This window comes from Denticeps clupeoides, chromosome 18, assembly GCF_900700375.1.
Source record: "Denticeps clupeoides chromosome 18, fDenClu1.1, whole genome shotgun sequence".
Taxonomy (NCBI): domain Eukaryota; kingdom Metazoa; phylum Chordata; class Actinopteri; order Clupeiformes; family Denticipitidae; genus Denticeps; species Denticeps clupeoides.
The window spans coordinates 7,830,022-7,857,032 of NC_041724.1; the positions used below are offsets into that span (position 1 = coordinate 7,830,022).

A 27,011-nucleotide genomic window follows, 5' to 3' on the forward strand; every position below is an offset into this window, starting at 1 on the left:
GCTGGTTTGAACTGACAGCACCATGGGAAGGGGGATTGGAGGCAGCCCAGGGCAAAATATGTTGACTTGGTCGCATAGAGTAGATAGAGTGTGGATAGAGTGTCTCAACCGGATCGCCGGTTGAGATGATTGCTAGAGGTTTTGATGGAGACTCAGCAACGTGTTTACAGGGAGCCAGACAGCACAGTGAGCAATTGATGGAGGTGGAAAGGGCAAATGTCTAACTCTCGCTGAGGAGGCTGGGACAAGGCATGGGGAGCAAGAAACTTCTAAAGAAGGTTAGCTGCAGGGGGTGTCAGGATAATATGACTCTTCACTGACCCAACGCCTGGAAATGTTTCAGAATAAGGGTGGGGCTTCCGGCCAGTGACCCTGCAGCTAACAGGGGATGTGCTTGAGTTATATGGAGAATTGAAACAAGAGATTAGGTTCGAATCCCGTTTCGCCAAGGTGCCACTGAGGTGCCACTGAGCAAAGCACCGTCCCCACACACTGCTCCCCGGGCGCCTGTCATTGCTGCCCACTGCCCACCAAGGGCAGATGGTTAAAAGCAGAGGACACATTTCATTGTGTCACCATGTGCTATGCTGCAGTGTATCACAATGACAATCACTTCACTTTCACTAATGTAATTGGTCGTCTTTCCTTTCTATTCTTAGAAACTTTAAGGAATGAAAAGGAACAAAAAGGAACAAAAAATCACTTCCTGCACCTTCATTTTGTAACATGCTGCTTAGATCAGAGTCGTCATTCCAGCTCAGAGAGCATGTACTGAAAACGTACTGCTAGTGTATATCCTTTAAAAGAAAAATGTTCTTCATTGATCTGAATCAGAACCTGGAGGGATTTGGGTTATGCTGACATGCATAAAGTTTCATATGGAGCTAAAAGGATCAATCTGGCAGCAAAATGTGTGCGGAATAACAACTCCACGTAGAACCTCCAATTTGGATCTATTGCTGTTCTGTGCAGTAACGTAGAAGAAGAATTCTTCTGTAGGAAGTGAATAATTATGTTTTAAAGTAATGGAACAAAAAGAACAGGGTGTGCTAAAAGATGTGACCAGCTTTAGTTAAAAAAAAGTTCTGAATACATGCACACGTGAACAGAATGGAGGCACTGAATTGTTTTGTAACTTCCTGTTGTTGCCTAATAACCTAAGAATGAGTCTCATCACGACAACTTCTTCCAACATCGCCTTTCAGTGTAAGGTATTGTAGCAGCTTGCAAGAAAAGGCATTATTCAAAGTCACTAATGAGACCAGTAACAATTGAAGCTATAGAATCTGCCAGCAATTACAACAGAACATTTTGAGATGAGACACATTTTCAGCAACTCATGTTGGGGCCAATCAGTATTCAGAGTCTGTTCTGGATTGATCTTGCAAATGACCAACACCACCAACTGGTGTCTTTTTCCACCAAAATCATTAAGTGTGCTCAGCTCCTGCCGTTCTGCGGTGTAATTAAAAAGAAAGTGGGAAAAGTAAAACAGTATAAGGAACCTTAAAAAAATGAGTATTTCTCTGGCTCTTTGTCTCCTTCCCAGTCATCGGAGGATCAGGTGCCTAATTAGGATGTGCTAAGCTGAACTAATGAAGCCAGCTCTCCAGGTGACTGAATAATGAGGGTGCAATGGGAGCCAGCAAAACAAGATGCATCCTGGGATACCCTGGGGAGCATTGGCGGCAAACGCAGGGCCCGCTGGCCCCCATCCGGCCCCCGCCGGAGCCCAGGACCGGTAGAGAGCTAACAGACCTTTGCACCCAGCATGTCAGCAAACTGATGCCAGTCACTCATGCCCGAGGCACATAGACTCGCTGCGTTCTGTTCTCCGTGGCAACCACTAACGCGGCAGCACAGAGGCCAGAGAAGCTCACAATCCACCCCACGTGCCTTACGAATGAAATGCCTGTTTACAGCAACACATTAGCAACAAAAGGCTTAAAAAGGGTTTAAAGAACTGTCAGCTGGACCACCCCGTTGGACTTGGCACCCTTGACCAATGAGAAGTGTCTCAATAAGAGAGCTCCATCTGGAGGGCCAGTAATCACTCTTGAGTCAAAGAGGAACAAACGCTCCCATGAGAAGCACACACATAAACAGCCCTGGCCATAGAATGATGAAGGGTTGAGTTTGCCCAGACTGCAGTTGGGACAGCGGCCACACATGACTGACAGAATGAGATCCTCTCTCCGCCATTTCTCGAGAGAACACGTGCAATAAAAACCATATGAAATATCAGGGGGAACATGCTCTGTTTTTAATAAAACATCAATAAAACTGTTATTTATAACAGGGTATTTTCTTTTGATACATAATTTTGCCGTTGAATCGTGAATGCTGGATTAACAGTGTGGTTTTTATAGAACAGATAAAGGTCAATGGGGAAATCACATCGTTCATATGCAGTCGAAGGAAACACCATAATGCAGTGGAAAATTCCACCAGCAGTAAACAATGCTGAATGCCACCACTCTCTGTCAAAAGTTGAGTTTTCAGAACTTTTATGTCATGTCATATTGAAAGGACTATCAAATGTGTCTGTCTCTGCTCTACTCACTTTTTAATGCCATGAAAGACACTGACAACTGAATATAGCCGGTCAATGTGTTCCATGTGCAGTAAAAATGTGCTTGAATTCATTTTTATCATAATCATTCATTATAATTCATGAAACTGCATTTGACTGTTTTGCAAACTATACAGCAATATATAAGACAACCCCCCTTTAAAACTAATTAAAACACAATACAAAATATCGATTTTGTCACTCTCTACTGACATTGCATTTTTTGTCAAGGCCAATTACTTTTACTCAGTGATCTCAATTTCATCCTTTCCTTTGTACTTTTCAGTGCTTGGCTGGGATTGCATGATGCAACCAATCCATACTGTAGGATAAAGAGCTACCCGTATCCATCAGAAAGCCAATAAAGATTTACTGTAGGCCTAAAAAACACTCACAATATGACCTAAATGCTCAGAAAAAGAAAAAAAAACTTCATTTAAGGGTCAGTGACATCCATTCTCTATCTCTCGCTCTCATGGGTCCAGGGATGATTTAGAGATTGATTTATAAAGGAGCAGTCACTTTAGGACAACTTTACTCACCTGAACAGCTTTCTGGGACTGAATGTCAATGATCAGCACCCTCCCCAGCAGTGGCTGGGTGGCGTAGATGAACTTGTCCTTTACATTGACAGCCGATGACCATGTGCACCTCTGTTCCTCCTCGCCATCCAGTTTCGGACAGACTTCCTCCTGCCATAGACAGCAACAGATATCACAAATGGAAGAAAAATTTCAAACATCCATTGAGATTTCAACAAGACTATAAAGTATTGAAATGTAGAATCAGCACATATATGAATGAAAAAAAAAGAGAAATGAATTATTATCCCAGCTTTCTCCAGTCAGACATAATTAGTTTGCTACATTGGCGCTATTCGATTTCATTTGAGGCCGTGCTCAATCATCCCACATCTCTGCAGGTTTTACTGTACAGACCAAGCTTAGTAAAGGCCATTTGGTCAGATGATTAATGCGGTGGAACAAAACACTGAATGTGAATAATTTCTTTTCAGCCCACTTCTCCCAGGCACATACACACACGCATTGCATACTGTTCAAAGAAGTGGCTTCAAAACCCTGAACTGCTGTCAACTGATGATATTCACAATATTTTAACTTTAAGAGAATTTGAAAACATGCTGTGTATGGTCACTGACTATAACCGACTATGAACCATTACTTTCCATTAAAACTTACTTTCCATTAAAACTTCCATTAAAATGATGTAAACGGATGTAAACCACCACCATCAAAATGTTTCACCCCAGTACACATAGCTCACAGGGCTACAAGTGAACTTACAAATATTCTGTGTCATGACCTTGACATTCAACTAGCAGCACCACAGGGGTCTAAACCTGTGCATGATCAACTCACTGAAGTGTCAGCAATCCGGTTTGAATCACGAAAATCTTATTGGGGCAGTGCTGACATAGCGAGTAAAAAGCAGACTCGTTACTGAAGGGTTGTGGGTACAAATCCTAAACTGCCATAGTGTCACTGAGATCCCCTTGAGCAAGGAACCGTCCCCACACACTGTTCCCCGGGTGCCTTTCATGGCTGCTTACTGTTCATTAAGGGTGATGGGTTAAATGCAGAGGACACATTTTGTGTGCTACAATGACAAAAACAATGACCTAAACATTTAGATTCAATGTTTTTTTCAACATTGAATCTAAATGTATATACTGTCAAAACACAGCTATTTAATGCCATACCAATAATAGCACCATTAAACAGATTCTTAAGAAATTTTAAAGATCTCAATATGTCCAGTCACCATGGTCTGACAGCGTAATTGTCAAGTCCTGGCAATAGCAGGCTTTGACCACTAGAAACTGCCCCGGTACTCTGGCCTTCTGTTAAAATCCCAGGCACAGTGTCAATTATTAGGTTCACTTTAATACACAGTCACCTAGTCAAGCATAGACAGTGTTCAATTCACCTTATTTAGGCTGTCCTAGTTAGGGTTCCGGCCCACTATTGCGCTAATGTACCTCATATTTCATATTTAACCTTGTGTACCAGTTGTACAATGCCACCGTCTGCCGCTGTTTCTGTTCATTCTCTCTGAGGCACGGTCCACCACCACCTCCAAAGTACTTGTGACTTTTGTTAAACTAGTGTTAACAGTAACTCTGCAGTGATGCCCATTGCACACTCTTGCTACCCTGGAAGGTTCAGTGAAGTCATCTTTCTGTAATGGGTAATCTAACCACTTAAACTTTACGGAAAGCCGACCAGAGGCAGAGGTGGACAGGTGTTTACACCATCACAGACGCGGTGGAGAGACACAGCAATGGCGAGTTCAAAAGTAGCATTTTTACAGTGGAAATACAGACATGACTTTTCCATGGTTGAAATTAAAGTTAATTATGTTAAATTTACATTAGGTCCCAGAACTAAACCTTTCTCCTTATCTGCATTGGCAATGAGCAATTTAAATCTGAGGAAGCACCTCTCATCATCTCACACTATACATTGCAGATGTCAGTGATATGTTTTCCTCACACAACCCTGGGTGATACTATGTAACACACTGTTCTGGGGTTTCTTATGCACATTCAGCTCAGAACCTTTATTCCTTCCTCTGTGGTGGTCCGTGGCATCTGGAGAGAGGGTCCAACGAATCCACAGACTTGGCCTCAGGCAAACCTCTGTAGTAAAGTGAGTGAGTAAAGTGATTTCTGCCCATTTCCTATCCTGCCCTGTTCCTTCCTCTTGTCTTCATTACGTGAACACCAACATCTGCGGTTGTCGCAGGTCCGGCTGACTCACGTTCACAGATCAAGCCGGCGGAGATTCACTCGCCTGTTTGCGTTACTTCCGCAATTGGATAACTCGTCTGATCCAGCCTCTCTGTTTCCTCACCTTGCGTGTGCGCGACAGTAGGTTTTTATTACTCCTTGTAGAGCCAGATCTATATTTGCCTGTCCACTTATCTATTCCTGCACTGTATGAGAATTAACAGTAACAAATTGTTTCATAATTATAATGATACTTGCCAGTGACTTGGGGCCCCAGAGCCCGAAATTGATGTAATGCTTCCTTTCAGCATTCCATGAATTTATCGCCTGAGGACTGATGTCCTAATAGTAATGCATTCATCGCTGGGGTTTCTGCGGCATGGAAAAAAAAAACCCCAGTCTAATCATCCCTGGTGGGAGGAGGGAAGGAGGAAAGCGACCATTTAAGCACCTGTGTGCATGTGTAATTTGAATAATATCATGAGCAGTAAATAGGGAGGGAGAGATGAGAAGGCCTCCAGCACTTTCTGATGAGAATTCTGATTCACGTTCCTCAGCGAGGGCTGCGTTCACCCACTTCCCTGAGATCTTACGAATAATTTGATGAGCTTGAAATATTTGTAATGACAGATGTGATCGTATGTTTAATTTACAAATTCTCATTACAGACTGTTAAAAAAAAAGATTGGGCTTCATAAAGCAAATTTGATGATCTGAGCAATCACCAAGGCGTGAATCCATCCTGTCAGCTTTTCTCTGGGCCTAAGTGAAGTGAAAAGTGAAAGTGATTGTCATTGTGATGCACTGCAGCACAGCACATGGTGCTTACAGCAAAATGTGTCCTCTGCATTTAACCATCACCCTTGGTGAGCAGTGGGCAGCCATGACAGGCGCCCGGGGGACCTTGGCAGTTCGGGATTCGAACTTGAAAACCTTCTGATTACGGGTTGGTTTTCCTACCGGCTATATAGGCCACCACTGCTAGTCTATGAAATTAGGAAATTTGGTGTTTTTTCGCAGTCTTTCATTCATCACGTCTTACCAGTTACATATGGGTAATAGCAGATAATTAATTATCATCACTGATATTGAATTTCATTGCTTTCACAGCCATGCATCTGCAATGCATACAAAATGCTTCATTGATCTTTAAAGTCTGGATCATTAATGAACTACTGAATCATTCTACATATTAACCTCTCATTAGTTTTAAAGATGCAATCATCTGTGCTTTAATCCCGATTAATACACAATGATTTCGATATGATAGTGGTTGCAATATTTCTGCCCATTTACAGATTTGCACGAGTAGAAGAGACAACCTGCGCAACCAGTTTTGCTTTCACCTTCACTCAGTAAGCAAATGACATCTCAATTTGAGAATGTTCCAAAGCATAATCATTAAGGCTTGATAATTAGTCTGATAAACATGGTCAGTGTCACCAAAATGATCCAGATGGATAAGGAGTATTTTTTTACTTATGTTCATGCTTCTAATTTTACATCCTTAAAATAGAACCAGATTTTCAGTGTGGTGTAGGGAATGTCACACCTCACGCCCCAGCAGCTTCTCGCTGGGTTTGATGTGTCTCTGGATTTCACAGGCCACTGGCTGGATCACTTTAATGCCGTCCTCATAAAAAACATAAAACATGTTGGTGATCCCCAGACCTGCAACAGAGGTGATTATTATTAATATGATAATATTAATAATTGCAGCATTAATTTAATGTTAACTGAAGCACACTCATACCTTCCTCTCGCCACAATATGTTTACCACTGGAATAAAAGAAGATAAAAAGAGAGTGAGCACAAAAGTAAGAAGAAGGAAGCATTCAAATGTCATTGGCCTTTAGCACCCCTGTTCTCCTATACTTTATAAAGATTTTAATGGAATCACAAGTTTCAGGAACATTTTCTAAATGTCAGTTCACAGAATGACTTCTTGATGTGCTGCAGTGTCAGACTGTTATAAACTCCTCTGTGATTCTTTCAACGGGACGCACTGCGAAGCAATTTCATTTTAGCGCACTTCTGAAACACTCTCTCGCTCTTTAAAATGAATTGCTGGCTCATGATGTAAAATCCGGTGCAATTATACAGTCCACCGCAGAGCTTAATCGGGATTCAGCCTAATGGATTATCAAACAGCGTAAACAGTCATGGGCCCTCATCCACAGGAAAACGGAAGGAATGACGGGCGCCTTAAAGCTTGAAGGAGACGGCCCAAGCCTCCCTCTGCTGCCTGTTTATCTCGACTCACACACTTACAAAGGACGCTGCTCCGAGCATTAAAAAACCCCAGCGTCAGACTGCTTATGATCCCGCAAAAGTAAGCCGAAGTCGGAGTGGGAGCTACTTGATGCATGGCCAGGCCGGGGACGCGATTAAACTTCCCAATCAGCGTGGAATTGATGAGTCTTTTTCGGTGGGAACGGGCATTCATCAGCGAGAATTGAAGTCGCCTTGACCCATCACCCTTCACAGAGATGAGTGCTGAAAAAAACAGACTGTAATGGCATTCATGCCATTGTTATTTATGAACTGAGTGTTTTATGTCGCAGATTTAAGTAATAAACGGTGCTCATTAATATAAATTGCTGCTTCATTAGAAGCAATAAGCGCTAATTTCCCAGGGTTCTGCGGTCCACTTTTTCCTCCACTCGGGGTGGAGCGATGACCTTCTGCCACTCCTCTCCCCCCCATTTTACTCCACAGTGCTTTCTCATTCGGCACAGCCAACCAATTCCTCAGCAGTAAGCGAAGCAATCTCCCGCAGTTCAGGCCCAATTCTAATCTTTCGACTCGGTGGCACTTCTGCACGTGTCATACGAAGACAGAAGGGGGGAAAAAAGGGTGAGCCATCGTCTGAGAAGAAGTGGAAGCGATGGGAGTAGAGATAAGCATAAAGAAAGAGGTGCTCTCCTGGGTCTAATCTCTGAAGAATGCTTAGTCAAGTCCCCCTACCACACAGTCACGTATACGCCTCTTGGCTTAAAAATGGCTCATTAAAAGTTACGCAGTGGGCTGCTTGATGGAAGGGGAGATATTCATGAAAAGGAACGAGGCTGTGCTGGTGGAAAAACGGCGTCTCCAGCCGGGACGGAAGCTCGAATAGATGAGATTGGTTGCCCCAGTCCCATCCAATAACACAGAGTATTGATGCTATTCATCACTTGGCAGGAAGATTGTGGTAGCTCTAGTCAGATAAGGACCCCATACATCATATTCCTCATCCATATTACAGAACAGCGATGGGCCACTCTTGGACGATTGTTCATTCTCCGCTCAGCTACTTTCCAAACTGTGCACCGATATTATACTTTTTTCATGCTTTACAGAAGGCGCAACCACTCCAAGCAGAAGGTTTACCCCAAAGGCCACATGTTTACATGACCCTGTAGATGCATTTGGATGAAAGCGCCAGGTACTGCTGGTTGCAGCTCTTAATTGGGCCACCGCCATAAATGGAATGGTAATCATGACAAGTGCCTTGGGTCTGTGCAGCTATTTCCGTCTCTCCGAGCAATTCAGTGACTTATCAGCCATTTGCGGGGTGACTGAGTGCTAATCTTGCAAACTTGTCAGAGCACGCTAGTTGATATGCAGAATCCCCCGGCGGAGATGTATAATTAAAAAAGTAAAAACACATTTTAATTATGCAAGTTATAAATGTATTTATGCACAGTATAGACCCAGGACCAGACAGATTTAATAATAGTATTATGATTCATTGACTACTGAGCTTTGTGCTACAGGAGGGTTTGAAGAATAACAATTCTAGAATTGTGCCCAATTATCAGAAGTGATTTTAAATAAAGGGTTCAGAAAAAAAAGATGATGATGCTGTTCTCTGGCCTTTTGGAAAAGCTGAAATAAGCTCTTTAAAGCTCTGTTTCTTTGTGCATCTTGTCTTATGACACAGGCACCTTGAAAAAGGCCAGTATGATGACACTTTACCTACTGTTAAGAAACTGCAGCAAACTGACCGAAGGGCTGTAAGAAAAATAGTTTGTGAAAACCCAAGGTGGTTGGCGATTGAGATGGAATAACGCTTTGTGATCTTTAGGGGCTGCTTTCTTTTTTCTTTTTTTTTTTACAATGATGAAAAGAGGCTTTATAAAAGGGAATAGCAGCAGACACTCCAATTACGCCCACACTTTTTATTAAATTAAAGATACCTCTTACAGTTAACATTGCTATTATTTGCCTTCAACTTAAAAATTCAGTTCATTATAAAAACATATATTTCTGAGCACACTCATGTTTTTGCAAATAATGCTTAATTACACATATTCCTCATTATGTATATTCTCTCCCACTATCATTCTAAATTTAATTTCTACAGAAAACTGCATTTACTGTTAAAAGCTTAGGGTCAGATTTGTGAATATTAAGGCAATAGAAAAAGTAAATAAGCTTTTAGCCTTATTGCATTGCATACTGGGTGGAGACAGTATGGCAGTATGGCAAATATGAATTATATGGTAAGCTGCGCTAACTACTGATAGAAAGTTACTAAATAAGGACATCTGATAAGTTCTGCAAATGTAAATGACCACATAAGTAAATATGATTAACACTTTCCACAACTGAGAAATGTCTTCAGGCAGTTATTTGACCATTTATAGCCAAATGTTTTCACTCTAATCGAAAGGCCGATCAGCAAGCTGATTTTAACACTTTGTCAGGATTTGATGGACCTAATGCTTCCTTTTCTAACTTCACAATATAAGAGGACAACAAAATTGAGCTGCTTGATGACACCATTTTGCAAAACAATTAGAATAATAATACATATTGGACTCAATGTAGAAAGGCTTTAAAATCTCATTAGTGGCAAGAGAATGTTGTCACAGTAGACATAACAACTAAATCATATTTCATTTTCAGAAGCAAAAGCATCTTTCAAGCAGTTCACCCTGCAGGAGATTCTGTCTTGTTGCTGGAAAACAAAGACCACTTGGCAGCAGCGGGTGTGAATTTTTTCTGGAGACTTCGCCTATGGTGGCGCTCCAGTGAAGAGACGGGAGCGGAACGGGCCGTTACATCAGCATTAAGAAGAGTGAAAAGTGTTTGATGGGAGCTTGGTGCTCAAGCTGTTCTTAAGTCAACACTTGGCGAGGCGCTTTAAAACAATGTGTTCGGTTGTCTCCGGCGAAAATCAATAAGCTGCTGCGAATCTGAGCAAGGAACCACATTCTCTGCCCAGCAGGCCATCTGGGACATTTTTGCGAGGGGGGGATGCAAATATCCAATGTTTAGATGCAACTAACCTTTATGCCTCCTTGGCGCAAACATGAATTCATTACGGCGTGTTCCGTTATTAACTGCCGCAATGTGCTGCATCCCATTAGCTTCTGGAGCAGCATTACCATTTTCCACATTACACCTTGTTAGCTGGACTTCATGGGTCGTGCCGTATCATTCCATGCCCCTGGGCGGCCCCCACTTAGTCAACTAAGTTCATTAGCAATCGTAGCCTCTGACATAAAGAGTGCTGCCACGCTGCAGTGTTAATATGAGGTGTGTCAGGTTTGGTTACGGTGGTCCTGTGATACCCGTTTTAAACACCGCGGAAGGGTTGAATCGCAGGAGGCCTGACCGGCCCGACCCCTGACACATAAATTCTCATACTCCCGCAGTAATGTCTGACATATATACCTCATTGCAGGCTGACAGGGATGATGTATAGTCCCTCTACCAGCCATGAAAGAGTGTGTTAAGCGGCACAGGCAGTCATGTCACCAGAGTGTGTGTCAAGGGGGACGAGTGGGCCGGCCCGCTCGGCGGCGGCGGCGACTCGCTTCAACAAACTCCGGAAAATAACTCGCATTGCAGCCGGCGGGGAGTGCAGCGGCCTGACCTTCAAGGCTCCGGGGTGAAGACGGTCAGCGGAGATGATTGCTCTCTCTTTCTCTCTGTCTCGGCTTCCCCACCCACCCTCCCCCACCGCGCTTCTTCGCCCTTCGCTCTGTCTATGGCTTTCTTTGTCAAAATGATATTTCTAACAAGACCCCAGGCGGAATAGCACTGACCGCATCACCTCTGGCGCCTTTTCCCGCGGTGCGTAGTAAGTTAGACGTTCTGCCAGAGCACACGCTCGGTCATAATTACTCATAATCCGTGAAGTTTCTTCGTCGCGTTAATACTGGATTTCAATACTTTGAGGCAATTATAGCAGATCTTAGCAACAGAGCCCTGCAGGATAATGCCTGAAGAGGTGTGCGATTTAAAATAAGGCTGTGTGCCATGAGAGCCTGTTAAATATGGTGATTTTCTTTTTTTTAAGTGGATAAAATAACAGAAGTGGACACTCACATGCACAAGCAGCTTGTTGCTATAAAAAAATCCTTCTGCTGGCATTGCACTAATGTTAAATTATTTTCTTGATAATAAGCATAAAAAATGGAAAATTTCTACCATTTACTGTCGCCATATGGAATCATTATGGGAGCCATTGTGACGTCCAGGGGCCATGGGGCGATCACTGCAGGTGCATTATGCAGTCGTCATGAAAGTGAAAGCAAATTGATTGTCATTGTGATACACTGCAGCACAGCACATGGGTCTGCCAAAGAAATGTGACCCCTGCTTTTACTCCTTCACCATTAGTGATCAGTGGGCAGCCATGAAAGAGAGCACACCCAGAGAGCAGTGTGTGAGGATGGTGCTTTGCTCAGTGGCACCTCAGTGGCACCTTGATGGATCAGGATTCAAATTGGCAACCTTCTGATTACAGGGGCGGCTTCCTTAACCACTAGGCCACCACTGCCATCACAACTTAAACCAATATGGCTTGATGGACCAGGAATCCATGAGAATTTTTAACGGACTCTGAACTCAGCATCTGTTTGTTTGAGTTCCTGGCTTTATGCTACATGCCTTCAATTTCGTTCTTGCTTTTGGCCCTTCAATAAATCCTTGGTTCAAACATGTCCTGCTTCTGCGTCTTCTTCCCTTCTTGCACCCTGAGACAAGACAGAATGTGGCAGCCCACATCAGAAGCGCATAAGCCGCAAAAGTAAGCAGAGGAAAAGACGGAGGATTGGCACCCCGGATCGCGGGCGCCAGCTGGGGTCGCTGGAAGGCCGGCCCGAGGAGAGCGGCATGCCACGTCGAGGTGAGCCATGGTGGAGTGGCGAACCACATGATTTGAAGGAGAGGTGCTACCCGTCTGAAGCAGGGGTCGCCCCATGGCGAGCAGCGTCCCCAGCATGATCCATGAAACCCGGAAGTGGGCCAGCCCACGTGGGTGAGGGGTTGAGAGGATGAGCAAGAGGAAGCTGAAGTCAGCAGCGATGAGGCTTCGTGGGCAGATGATGCGTTCACATCCCCCACCGTGGACGCGCCGTAGAGCGTGAAACTCAGCGAAATCAGCGAACAGCGCCCAGGTGGACTAAAGCGACAAAAATTATGATGTCAGCAAGGATGCCGATGAGTGGTGTGTGTGTGCGTGTTTTTTTTTAAGGATTGGGGGGGGCGTGGGGGAGTTAGGGGGGGACAGAGAGCCAACAAGTCCTGCAGGTGGCAGGTGGGCCCAGCCGAGACGAGCATGAAGAGGGCCGGCTCTCTCATCCGAACGGACACAGATGGGGCTTGAGCAGGGAGGGGTCCCGCGAAGTCCCTGTACCTCCAGCAGAGACATGCAGGGAGGTACCGCCGAGCAGGTTGGGTATCGGTCACCCACTTCCGAACATATTCTTGTCATAGTTTTTGTTTTGTAGCATATTTTAGAATTAAGGCTCCAAATGGTGATCAAATGTGTTAGGTAAGGGATAATGGTTATTTAACTGGACTATGTTCAAAAATCATAAAAAGGTAATTTCTGTTGCGTTTCTGTCTATTACCATGTAAGAAAAGATGTTCTTATAGACCCTGGAAACTTAGTTCACCTCCCCTTCACATAACCTGGTGAGTTCTGTTGGAGGAAATCACTCGTATGTGTTTCTTTCGATTTTCTCCTTTCCCTTCATTCTGGACAGGTTGTTGCATGGATACATCACAGTGATAGCAGAGGTGATTTCGGACATGCTCAGTATGAGGACAGATCATCCCACAAAACAAAAGTGACAGCGCTAATCTGAACAGATATTGACAAAGCTCCCAGGAAATCACAGGAGACACAATGAGGCAAATCTGGTATGAAAATAAAACCTGTCATGCTCCCAGCGAGGGGTTTCGCTGTAGGCCAGGAACTTGGTTGCATGTTTTAAACTGCAGTCAAAACAGAGCATAAATCTCAGAACATGCTGCATTTTATTATAATAGTGATATAAGACTTCATACTGAACATTATATGAAAGGCACTAAAGACGGATTAACACTGAACTCAGATTTAAGAAGATGTTTCATTGCAGGCCTGTACAAGAACTGAACTCTACCACCTCAACAACAGCAATACAATAATAAGATTAATTTAAATAAAACTGTACTTATCTTTATCCTGTGATCTCACCTTCTGTAGATCGTCTGTGATTTCACCAGATACTTTGTATGCTAAATCAAATGTCAATTTGCCACTGAAATCAATAAAGTCGAAGGACAAGCTAGAGAGTTTGTATCTTAAATGAAGGAAACCGCAATTGTAGTACATTTTTACAGGACGTTTCCACGGTGTAGCATCAAGCTTCTGAAGGAAACAAGTCCACAAGTATTAACCCTCAGTGGGTGCTTGACAGGCTTGATTCTTATAAAAATGACAGATTCCTGAGATTATACCAGGCATGAACCATGCACTTCATCTTGCCAGCAGGAAAGAAGAGGCTCTGTCAGAGCCCCAAGATCAAAGAGTAAGAATTAGAGGCTTCTTGAGGCAGCAAGCAGCGGGTAGGAAATGGACATATCCATTATGCATAGGGAGAAAAGACAAGCAGAAGTGTTACAATGTCACTGACCTATGTGGCAACCCAGCTGCTGGTTACCATGTGCACTCTGGGGCCAATACAATACCCACAATTCCTTTCTAAACTGCCTTCGATTATGTCAGAGGTGACCTTTGACCCCTTAATTAATTGGCTGTTTTTGAAATGTTGTGGAGTATTTGGCCATTATTTTCCATTTGCAATTGCAGCCACTATCTGAATCTATTCAGTTCATTTATCTTTCAATTAAAAATATATGAATATTTTTTATTATGCACCAACCTCAGTGGAATTGCAAAGTCAGATACTGGACTTTTCCATTCCATAACCAAGATTCAGATTTTAACCATTTATATGCATTTTGCATTGGAACAGGGCACCCTTTTAAAAAATGTATAGGAAAGCTGATGAGTAAGGAAGGCAGAGAGTCAGATGGGGTGCAGTAGATCACAGGACTTTGAGACATCGCTTTATTATTATATTTGAAGGTTATAAACTATGAACAGCCTGAATGATGAATTATTCAAGATGCATAGCAAGGCTCCATTGTGACAGAAATAGGGCACAGATATCTCTTTATCTTATTAAATTTCCTTTATTGCCACCATTCTGGAGCTGTTGCAATGCATTTAGAGACTTGATTAACATTTTAGTGCAATAATTGAGAAATGTAGCACCCTTAGACATCTGAATAAGGGGGACAAGGACTAACCGAGCTGACTCTATATCTTGAAATTGTCACTAGGGATTAAAAACTAAAATTTTCTCAGAAATGTTACATTTTTATGTTCTGAGTTCTAGTGTTCCCTGGTTTCACCTAACAGGTTAGAACATGGGAATAACAGCAATTAAAGCATCATCATTATTTACTGACAGTGAATGCACCATTTACTAACATTGAGAAATGGGCATAAAAAGGGTATCAAAGAATAATAGACATGCAAAGCATAAGAAGTATTATCAGTATTAAATTAACCTTATTTATACTCACTGGTTTTACGAGCCGAGTCCTCCACAAAGAGGGAGGAAATGTCCTCATCAACCCCAGCTTCGTTCCTGGCGATGCAGGTGTATGCTCCGGTGTCCTCAAAGTGAACGTTGCTGATGTGGACCTCGCTGCCATTAGCTGTGTGATGATGGAGGAGGAAAAAAACATTAAAAGCACTGAGCCTAATCCACTTTTTCCCAGCCATTTATATCCAAGGCTTGAAATAAAGAAGCAAGCCCAATCTGATGTTCAGGAAAGTGCTTCTACTGCCCATAAACTTTGTAAATTATTCTTCTGCCAAGTTGGTGAAATATTATACATGACTTAATGTATGATAATGGCATCACCTTGAAGTGTAAGCTGTTTGGACAGTTTTGGGGTGATGTCCATGCCGTTCTTCAACCATGCCAGCTGAGGGTTTGGTATGCCTTCGGCGTGGCATCGGAGGCTGGCCGTGACCCCTGGTTCTCGCGCCTGGCTCTCTGGATACACCCGGATAACTGGTGGAACTGCAAAGTAAAGGAGGAAGGAAGGGAGAGCATGACATTATGCAGGGACATGCATGCCAAGCCTTTTGATAGCCTGGCTCCTCTAAAAGTGAAAGTTTTATTTGGACACGTTGCCAGGTTTGCTTAGCTTCCACCCCTGCATTAACATACCATCAATAGGATCTCCTGGCTGGCATTAAATAAAATGTGTGTGCCTGGCAGAGCAGCACCAACCAAATGAATAAAGCGGATAAATAGATGCGAACGACACTCCTGGGTTGTTATTGATTTTACAAAAGGCAGCATTGATTTTAAGAAGAACAAGGTTTATAGAATTTGAATAGACTGATCTGGAGAACAGGGCACCCGTTTGGTCATGCGCCTTAAATAGTTATGTTGAGTTTATATAATGAGGCAAAAAAATAAGTTTTAACAGTGGCAGAAGGTGCAGAAAGTGTTCGGTGTGACATTTTAGTGATATTTCATTGCTTGAGTTTTAAGGTCAGCAGAATGTCGACTCATTTCCCTTCAGCAGTCACACATACACTCTTTATTTTCTCATAATCTCATGACTTATGGAAATGTAAAAGCCCACCAAATTACTATGGCCACAGCCTCCCTTTGGTACACAACCGTCTCCATATCCTCCCGGTGGTGAGACCTAGGAGTCAGGAGCAAGCAGATGGATAATAGGAATATCAAAGTGCTATAATGTGTCCTGCTGCCACTGGAATCTTTTCAGAGGGACTGGAAACCCGCACCTCCAGCCCCAGCCTCCTGAATCTAAATTTAATTCCTGTCTGACAGGGCTGCAGTAAGAGTTTAGTGGGAACTGGTGCAACATGAGGAGATATTGTCGACTGGTGTAAAGAGATCAGCCTTCAGAGCGAGAATAACACTTCTAACCAGACTGATCACTTCCTACTGTTCTGTTAGTCATGAAGCAGGACTCATTGGTGTGTGTGTGTGTGTATGTGTGTGCCTGTATGTGTTGATGAGGACAGGAGGGGAAGCCATCTGTTCCTGCTCTGATGCAAAGGCTTCACCTTTGTCACCTGCTTTAGTCAGTCTGCAGGGATGCTACTATGAGACACACACAAACACAGTACCTTGAACCACTCACACACAGACACACATGTACAAAAACGTTACACACGCATTATACATGTGTACTCGTGCATTCTCAAAAAGGGTTAAATAAACCACTAGCATCATATTATATATACAGTGCACAGTCACACTGACTACTGTCACTACTGTGACAACAAACGCTAACACACACAATAATAAGTGTACAATTTTAGCCTCTGAATGATATTTATGTTAATTTGTCATTAAAGCAAAATGAGGGGAGGCAGGGAATTCAAGTAATTCATAAATAATTCATTTTATGATTAAATTGAATAGGAAATAGAGAATCTCAGACATCTGAACAGCCTCACACTCCCAGGGACAGACAGCTTGCACGATGAGTTTATTACAGTTCTGCGCTCCGAGCACAGTCCGACCTGCCTATTATAACTTCATATAAACACTCAGTGCAGCGTCCCAAACGCTCCCTCCTGGGCAGGGGCTCTTGGCTCTGCTTCCCCCCAAACAGTGTACAGGGACTGGGGTACAAGCCGCATACTAAAACGTAAGGTGAATTTTCCTTACTTTTTTCAGTGGAATACACATCAGCACAAATTTACTGGATGCTCTTTTATTATTGATTTAGGTTTGACTCCAACCTGTATGTTTTATTTTCTTTCACACGACAGTCCAATCAGGAGGCAGAGCTCTGACTGTCCTCTTGATGTGAGTTCCCGGTGTGTGTGTATGTGTGTGTGTGAGTGTGTGTCTCAGCAGGGTCAGAAGTACCATCTCCCATCACCCCTTTTCCACTGTCACTCTCATCTCCACCACTCACTGTGGTGCCACAAACCACATCAGCTTTCAGCAGGAGAATGTCAAGAAAGATGTGTGTGTGTGTGTGTGTGTGTGTGTGTGTGTGTGTGTGTGTGTGTGTGTCTAAGCAATGTGTACAGTCAACAGATGTGTGGATTTTGACATATCTGTTCTAATGCAGGATCCATTCAGGTTCCTGTTTCCCCATGTTATTGCCCCGCTGATCCCATTTCCATTCATTCCCATCTCCACGACAGCCATCAGATGAAGCCACCCCCACCCACCCAGAGCGAGTGTGTGTCAGTGATTACTCTTTCAACTGGACCTGGTGCAAAGCCTCAGAAAAACACCAAACAGGGTCGTGGAGAAGAGGAACAAATCCTCCTTCCAGGTGCTTGATCACGGAGCACTTAAATAAAATTATTAGCATTTTTTTTATAACAGCCTTGTAACGTGACATAAAAGCAAGTGACAGTGTGACAGTGTTGCAAACAAAAGCCCTTCTGTGGAGGCACTGAAGTGAGTCACCGAGCCTCAAAACCCATTTGCATTATTAACATTAAAGCAGCGCAAAAGAAAAAAAAACTTTTTATTTTTTCTTCTTGTTTGCCGGGGCACTGAAATCATATCAAAGGATCGAGCCCCAATGGATGCCCTGCAAGAAATAAACACCCAGCCCTGATAGTGCTCCTGCTCCTCATTGAGAGTGTTTCACTTGTGCTGCAATTATTGTATTAACCCAATTGTATTATTTTGAGTGGCGTCTACTTCGTTGACTTGTGTTTGTGTGATGTGTCTGCATCTGTCGACACCTCAGCCAATCCAGTCTGAGTCTCAGAGTTAAAAAAAAAGGTGCGCAGAATTAAACCTGCTGCGAGGGCGAAACATACCTTTATTAAATTGATTTATGGATTCTGATGTACCTATCTTGGCCATTAATGTTTTTTTAACTAATTAGCGATGACCACTGTGAAACACACAAAGCCAATTCAACAAATGGTTGACTGCATAATAAAATTAGCATGATGCCCTCCTAAAGCGTTATAAAAACATAAAGTTTCAAGCAGTAAAATTCTTAATCACCTAATTATGCAAAATGGCCTGACCTAGCTGAAGAGACCAAACCGTGTACCTTTCCAAGATGCAAAACAAGTGACAGCTATAATCCAGAAGGATGTGGCAAGAGCAACAAGTGCTCATCAGATGATCACACGGCACAAAAGCACAAACAATGACATGTTCTACTGTAATTAATGAACTCATCTCTGTGACCGTACAATTGCTAGGCAACGTTTCCCCAGGCCAGCACTCCCCCCTACCCCTTTTAACCAATTAAAACAAAAGATTGAGTCATTAAGCACACTTTGATTGGTGTGCACTTTCAGTTTTATGCTAATGAGGACTGTTGGTGTGCCGATGAAGGTCATGAAATGGCAGAGGCTTCACGTCTACCACAATAGGAAGTAAAGCCATTTATTACAGACAACATCGTTGAATACGCACTGACTCATTAAACACAGCTTGTAGCAATTTAATTGGTCAGTGTTTCATTCATTTTGGAAAGTCGAGAAGCGAAATTAAACCTGTCTGGAGAATGTGTTGTGCCCTGGCCTTGAGTGGGGTTGTGGTACGTACCGTTCACCTGGAGGGTGTGGGTCTGGGAGAGCTGCTCGTACCCTTCAGCATGGCAGCTGTAGTTGCCCATGTGTGTTGTGGTAACCTTGGTGATGTACAGAGATCCGTCATCCCCGAAATCCTGTTGGGGACAGAAAAAAGAAATAAATAAAAGCCTAAAGCACAAAGGTCGCCATCCCTCTGCAGCAAAAGCTGCAATGTCTGGAGACGTCAAGGTCATATGGCACCCAACAATCAATGGAAAAAGAACAGAAGGAGAAGCGGGAAAAAAAGAAGCACGTCTCGGATCTCAGACGGGATGATTTCAATGCAATCAAGCAGCAGTCCTGCAAGCGCCGACGGCAGAGCAAACAGATGCATTACCGAAAACTTCACAGCGGCAGCAGCAAAACAAAAAAACAAAAAGACACAAGGAGGACAAGTCGAGGGTAAATCAATACAAGCAGACTGCGGGGGCGATTTGCATCCGTTTCGGCTGAAGGCAGCCATTAAGTTGTATCTCAATTATTTTTAACTCATTGCAGAGGACTAAAAAACGGAAAAGGAAATTAAGAACGGAAAAAATCTGTTAGATTATCTTTTTTTTTACAATTGTCAAGGGCTTTGACAGCTCAGGAATTTTCTTCTGCAGATTGACACAACTTTGGATCTTTTATCATGCAACCAAATATTTATTGTGTTGGTGTAGTGGGGGAAAACGTCTGAAAAGGTGATGTGTAGGACATTCCTGACCACATAAGTATTAAAAAAAAAGTGTGTGGCAGCAATGCAAAGACAAAAAAAAAAAAAAAAAAGAAATGTGCACCAATTTTGCAAGAAGACAAGCACAACAGTCAAAAAGCAGCCCTGAAGCCAATGAAATCCTGTGGCTCGTGAAATCGCAATGACCTGGAAACAACAAAGTGCCACAGTCATTAAAGAAACACCAATAGGTTTCACTCCAAGGGATCTCCAAGGAATCTTTCACTCTGTTCTCTGATTAAATCTATTAATTTCAATTTGATTGGTGGCTGCAAATCAGGGTGGTTGTGAGAGTAAAAAAAAAAAAAAAAAAGATCATTTTAGTTTCTTTCTTCACTTTTAATCTGTCTTGGGGACTGTAATGCTGCTCATTTCTACTTATTCCCTAAGCCTGTCATGTTCCCCCTCATTCTCCTAATGACTGCTTTTAAATGAGCTTGCAGTGAGCACAGCGTCCGCTGTTGCCGGAATCGGTAAAATACCATTTGTGTGTGAGGTTGGGAGAGGTGTCACAGCCTTTACTGGGTATTGGGAATCAATGGCATATTGTACCCTGTGGCTTGTCTCAAAATGTGCCACCTTTGAAATGAAAAACGGACAGAGGGGAAATGAAAGTCCAAGGGATGGACAGACTAGCACTGAGGGCTGCTTTCTTGCAATGCCCTGATGCTACAATTGAAGGGATAGGATCAGGGCTGCATAGTTGTGAAATGTTCCTTAGTGTGAAGGTATACTATCAAGAAAAAAAAAAAAAAACGCTTGGTAGTATCTTTTATCTTAAAAATGAGAAATTAACTACAATGTTATTACTGCATAATTATTTTTGTCGGCCAGAACACGAGCTATAATGACACTTTTATAAATAGATTTTAAAGTGAATTGATTGTCATTGTGAAAATGCCTCTGCATTTAAACATTACCTAGGTGCTTTGCTCGGTGGCACCTCGGTGGCTCGGGATTCGTACATTATCCGCTAGGCCACCACTGCCACTGCCCCACTGAATTGGGAGGCGCCCAATGATTGACTGCTTTCATGCACCAGGGAACTGGAGGCACCACCTTTCTGTCTGGGAGGGCAGGGTGGGCGATGTTTCGGGCCCGCCTCCTGAAGGGGCAAAGAGAGAGAGGTCCCGTGTGTACCCCGCCTCGCCTGACTGGACACGCAGGGACAGGGTCTGCTAGTTTCCGTGTCCAGCTCTGTACCTGAAAAAAGAATGGGTGGAATGGTCGGGCCTGCCTGTGTCTTTGGCAATCAGAGGAGAAAACTGGAGGAAGCCTGGAAGCATGGGGAACAACCATGTCATGTGACTTTTGTTGGTACTGTGATGCCAAAATGCTCCTGGTTCACCAGGTTGAGCTGAGCTGAGCTTACAGTAATCAACCCTTACTGTTGATTACTGTGTGTATATGAAGGCCAGTTCTCCATCATGACTTGGTTGGTCTGTTTCATGTTTTTTTCCTTTTTTTAATCTGTGTTTCCGGCCATCTTGTTGTGTTCCTTTTTTCCATTTTGTTAAGTAAAGGCCTCCACTTATCATGACGTCGTGCATTTGTGCCTCTGCCTTTCATCGTGGCATTACATAATCTGAGTAAATGAATGGGAAACTGGCCCTTAGTGTCCAACAGCATGTGTACAATGAGCAAAAACACACTGTTTGATTTGAAGTAAAATACATGAAAACAATCGATGTCTAGCCTTTTGTAATGTACTATCACAAAACTTCAGGGCAGTGGTGGCCTAGCAAGTAGGGGAAACAAACCCGTAATCAGAAGGATGGTGCTTTAAATCCCGAACTGCAGAGATGCCATATCTACTTTTTACAGCATTTATCAGACGCCCTTATCCAGAGTGACTTCAGTAGTCAAAAGGACAGTCCCCCTGGAGACAGTCAGGGTTAAGTGTCTTGCTTAGGGAACTGAAGACCTGAGTCTTCTGGTTAAAAAGGGAGCCTCTTTCTCACTAGGCTACTACCACCCTGTATCGTCCCCACACGCTGCTCCACGGACGCCTTTCATGGCTGCCCACTGCTCACCAAGGTGATGGGATAAATGCAGAGGACACATTTCGTTGAGTGGGTTGAATTCTGTGATGCAGTGTTTCACAATGTCAATCACTTCACATTCACTTTCTCACTTTCGAATAAAATGCAGCATTCTGTCCTAGTCTGTGTTTAAACCCACTTGTTCATGACAATCATGACAAACACCCCCCATTGCTATATTCTTCTAAATATTGTCTAATTTCAAGAAAATGTATGTCTTTTTTTCCCTACGTTTATTATGTAGTATAACTATAAATTGAATACTTTGCTGATCACGCACACTTGTCATAAGCATATAATCCTCTGGAGGATCAACAGGGACAAGAAATCAATGGCCATTTACTTGGGGATGCAACGAAGCCACAACAACACGAGGGTCAAACATCTCCCCTTCCCTGCAAGCTGCTGCCGCAGAGACACCTTTCAAACCCACCACCAACTATTAGTCGAGCCAGGCGAAACGGTTTAATGTAAAATCAGATCTCATTAGCTTCAGGGGCTTCTGATCACAAGCAGCACAGACCTTAGGGCATGGACCTACCTGGGAGGGGATCTGTAGGGAGAAAAAAACAATCAGAAGGGTGCAATGTGAGGTTTTTTTGTGTAATGAAAGGGAGCATTTAATCAGAAAACACAGTCCAGGGCTAATGATGCACAATGGAGGCATCTACCCCTGACTGAAGAACAAATCAAAAGAACGAGGAGAAATGAGACTTCAGAGCTTTATTGCAGATGTTTCTATGGGACCCGTGGCCGTGCAAAGACTCTGTACGCTGTCTGATTGAATTGATCTTAAGGGAAAGCCCGGGGGCTAACACTTTTGGACAAGACATGAGAAAAGACAACTGAGATGCCCCAGGTGGGAGCAGAACCCCGTCCTCTGAAGATGTCCCCTCCGTTACCTCGCGGACGTTTTAATGTGTACATCTGTTCTTGCAAAATGATGCAATGCAGCGTAACCCCTGCTTTTCCCCAGCAATGAGGAACTAGCCCGGTGTTTTTAGTACGTTTGGACCTGGTCTTGCCCAGATTGATTCTGCTGACAAAAGAAAAACTAATAATAATGACACAGATTTAGCACAGTTTCACCATAATGGCAGAGAGCATCTTCAGGGATTCTGTGTCTAATTTGGGCCGGTAAAATCAATCACTAGGAAAACGCGCATTATCCTTGTAACGATGCCGCGCTAATAAAAATATTTAATTAGGGTGTAAAAACCGTTTTAAGGACACCAGGTGTACGAATTCCCCTGACCCCTATTAAAACTTTATCAAAGCTCCTACATCACAAAAAAAAAACAAAGGAAATATCTCATGTAGCGACCAACGAAGTTGCTTCAACAAATTACAGACAAAGTAAAGTTCAACAATCCAAGATGGCGGACTGTCCTGGGAAGGGGGGGCTGTTTTCTCCCGGGAGGCCACTTGTGATTAAGTCCCATCAAACCCTTCTGCTGTTATCTGTCACTTCTGAGAGCTTGACATTTCCTCTCCTCCTCACTTTGCCAGCTGAAATTATTTACGGATAATGGGGAAAAAAAGAGGCTGAGGAAAAACGCACAGCGTGACACGGAGGCCACTTTAGATCTATTGGCTTGGGAAAGTCGTGAAAACCAGGGGAAGGGGTGTAAAAACTAAAATGCAACTGAAAAAATTGATTGTGTGTGTGTGTGTGTGTGTGTGTGTGTGTGTATATATATATATATATATATGGTGAAAAGAAATGAGCGGGCCGTAAAGGCAAGTGGTTATCGCTGCTGTCAGTCACCAGCCTTTTGGGGCGATGGTGTCGAGATGAGAGCTAGCAGCTGTGCGCTCTAAGCAGACTTTAAAGGGTCATCAACATTTAATGTTACATTAGAGGCCCGGGCCAAAAGCTGCTTTATCTCCGCCGACAGTGTTGGCTCAATTATGCGTGGCGAGGCACAGCGCCGCGTCCCTGCCCGCGGACCGTCCTCCGTTCACCACTGGCCCCGGCTGTCCCCTTGGCCCAGAAGTGGCTGCCTTTGAAAAATGATGAAAGTGACGCTGCAGGTGTTTTAGCTGAGCTCCCGTCCGCAAACAGGCGCAGACACACACACAAACACACACACACTCCGACTCGCTCTTCTAACACTTGCCACAACAACAACAAAAAAAACTTCTTTCTGGGTCTTGTTTTTTCGAAATTAAACACAAAGAGTTGAATTTTGACTAAAATATGAACAGCATAAAACTCTTTTTCTTTGCGGCAATAGAGGAATTATGAAATGCAGGTATATTTTTAATATAAAACGTGGAGCTTAGTGCCAGCAACTGCAGCACACCCGTGCCAATATCTCATAATAAATCATTCCTTTTCACCATGGGTACTAGTGCTTATATATGAACCGGCCCATCATAATAACTGCATGCATCCTTCTCAAATGCACCGAGTTTGCAGTCATTATCCATTTCTGTGCACTTCTGTCCTCTTAAGTGCACTCTACCTGCGTGCTCAGCATTTTAATGCAACACAGCCTTCGTACGGTTATTCAGGCTCACTTGTTTTCATTAAGGTCCGTTCATTAAGAGGAGGGCTAAGAGGAAGCTGTGAACGAAATACACCTTATTTCCATATCAGCAAGTCAAACCTTGCCCAGTAGCAGCTGTACTGGGAGAGGTGCTCAGAGGCACTCTGTTCACCTGAACCCAGACTAATTTCACCCACAGGAGACAAATAAAGTCACATTAACCTTAAAGCACTCGGTCTATTAAAATAAGTTGTCGTTTCCCAACAGGATTTATGGGCAGCAGTCATGTGACCAGCTGCTGGACTCGGCTGTCATCCACTTACATTAATGTCCTCCAGCTCCAAGGTGTTGAGCAGCTGCTTATTACGCCTCCACACGATGGGGGGGCGCTTATCGCCCGTGATGCCGCAAGTCAGGACAGCGCTCTGGCCCACTGTTACCGTGGTCGTGCTGACCTTCTGGTCGTCTGGCAGGCTGAGCTGGAACGCTTCTGCAGTGGGACAGAAGGACATGTCAGGAAGCGATGCACAATGTGGAGATGAAGTGTGTCTTTTTTCGGTTCTGGTCTGTTTGAGTGTGTGTGTGTGTGTGTGAGGCTTCTGAGACAGGGGAGGGAAAACTATGCTTTACTACATTTTTGCACAGGAGAAGGAGACAGTCTTTGTCTGTAACTTTGCGATTAGGGCCGTGTCCAAACCCAGCATAAATAAATTGCAGAGCCATTGGACTGGAACGAGGCTTTTTGCAAGATCAAGAATACATTTAAAAAATAGTGCCTTCACACCAGATCTGCAGCTGAAATCAAATAAAGAGGGAAAAAAGCCTAGAACTTGCATAGCATTATTTCAATGCAACCTTAAATAAACTTTTTCACAAAAGTCATTGGATGTCAGTGGAATATTTACGGCATTTATCAGACGCCCTAATCCAGAGCGATTTACAATCAGTAGTTGCAGGGACTGCCCCCCCCCCGTACCAACTTAGGGTTAAGTGTCTTGCTCAGGGACACAATGGTAGTAAGTGGGATTTGAACCTGGGTCTTCTGGTTCATAGGCAAGTGTGTTACCCACTAGGCTACCACCACCACAGTGGAAGACTGGGAGTAAGAGATTCTAGACAAATCTCCGTCAAGAAAGCGGTGTGCATGCTGCTGAGTGGCAGGCTGAAGAGAATTATTTGTTTTTATGAGCATGAGTTTATGACTTAATCAAGTCAGAATGGCATCGTTAAGTATCTTAATTGGCTTGTTTGGGCCGCACAAGCTCAGCACAGTGGTCGATGGCCTTTGTTATAAAAATTTCACAGCGGCTCCTCGTAATGGGGCCACATGTCAAGCACACTTTGCCCAAATCAGAAAACCATGAGTGGACACTGAAAATATACAGATTAAGCTTTTTTGTTTTGTTTTGTTTTGGTTTTGGTTTTGTTTTATCAGGTCTATGAAATAAGCAATTACGTTTTTTGTGCATATCTCAAAATCTGAAACAAAAGTTAATATACACCTTCTGGTGGTTTATGGTCAACCTACTTGTAGTTTCGTATTCATTAAGGCGCAAATTGCACAGAATGAAATTGCAAATAGGAAAGGAAATACATCTAATGAAAACATTTCAAAAACACATTTCACAAACAAATGTTATTTCAGGCAATTTAAAAAGCTGCAGGTCTATTTCCCAAACCTGCAATGGAAAAACTTTGTGCATTTAGAGGTCACAGGATGTTGTAAAATACAAGGAGTGGTACATCTGCACGGAGGAGAATGATTTCTCACAATGCGTGTTTGTGTCCCTTAAAGTCTTCTTAAAATTTGAGACAAACATTCAGTTACATTCAAAGATATGAAATGGGCCTCGGAATTAGAAAGGTCATGATCACTGAAAACTCACATTCTTGTGAATCTGATGGATTATAATATGGTGGCCAAAGGCCAAGGCAAATTGTGTTGGTCAAACAACTACAAGGTCAGTCGTGACTTCATGGCAAATGAAGAGCAGAGAAGGTATATCTCATATCTGCAGCCACTATTCAACTTTTTAGCACCACCACTCATCTGCCGGAGGATAATAAGCTGTGGCTGAAGAAAAGCTCAGTTCAGTTTGTCTTGCACTCCCAAAGGCACAAAATAGAGGACTGCATAAAAGTCCTGAGACGTCGCCTGCCAGTGTGGAACAACTCAGGGGGTCCTGAATTGGACCGCACCGTTTTATGAGTGTGCCAGGCAGACTACAGCTGTGGTCTACAAACTGCACTCAATTCCATTTTCTTCTCAACAGCTTATGATTACTGACAGGGCTTCTGGTGCATTTGCAAAAAAAGCAAAGGAAAAAATGAAAAATTATGCTGTATTTTGCTGGTTTCAGACCATCTGGCTCAATGCAAAGAAGTCTCCGGTCAACAGATACAATTATGATCATAGCCCTTGTGCATACTTTATAAAAAAAAATGCACAAGTTTTTTTTTCTTTTTTTAATACAGTCGCTCAAAAAGAATCTGCAATCTGTAGAAACTCGCTCCATTTTTACAACTACAAAGGGGTCTGCTTTTGTTCCGTC

At 43.2% G+C, this 27,011-nt stretch overlaps 1 protein-coding gene across 3 annotated transcripts in view; it reads right to left on the reverse strand.

Moving 5' to 3' along the window:
* Positions 1 to 27,011, reverse strand: part of fstl5 (follistatin-like 5) — a 128,651-nt gene that overhangs the window by 12,314 nt on the left and 89,326 nt on the right. For 2 of the 3 annotated variants that reach the window (XM_028959720.1, XM_028959718.1), the window contains exons 7-14: positions 24,783 to 24,949; positions 22,509 to 22,520; positions 19,185 to 19,305; positions 15,522 to 15,683; positions 15,178 to 15,312; positions 7,075 to 7,101; positions 6,874 to 6,992; positions 3,115 to 3,264 (exon numbers count right to left, since the gene is read on the reverse strand). In XM_028959720.1, the coding sequence (XP_028815553.1) occupies positions 3,115 to 3,264; positions 6,874 to 6,992; positions 7,075 to 7,101; positions 15,178 to 15,312; positions 15,522 to 15,683; positions 19,185 to 19,305; positions 22,509 to 22,520; positions 24,783 to 24,949 (893 nt within the window). The remainder of the gene's footprint in view (positions 1 to 3,114; positions 3,265 to 6,873; positions 6,993 to 7,074; positions 7,102 to 15,177; positions 15,313 to 15,521; positions 15,684 to 19,184; positions 19,306 to 22,508; positions 22,521 to 24,782; positions 24,950 to 27,011) is intronic. The other variant, XM_028959721.1, reaches the window with a different exon arrangement.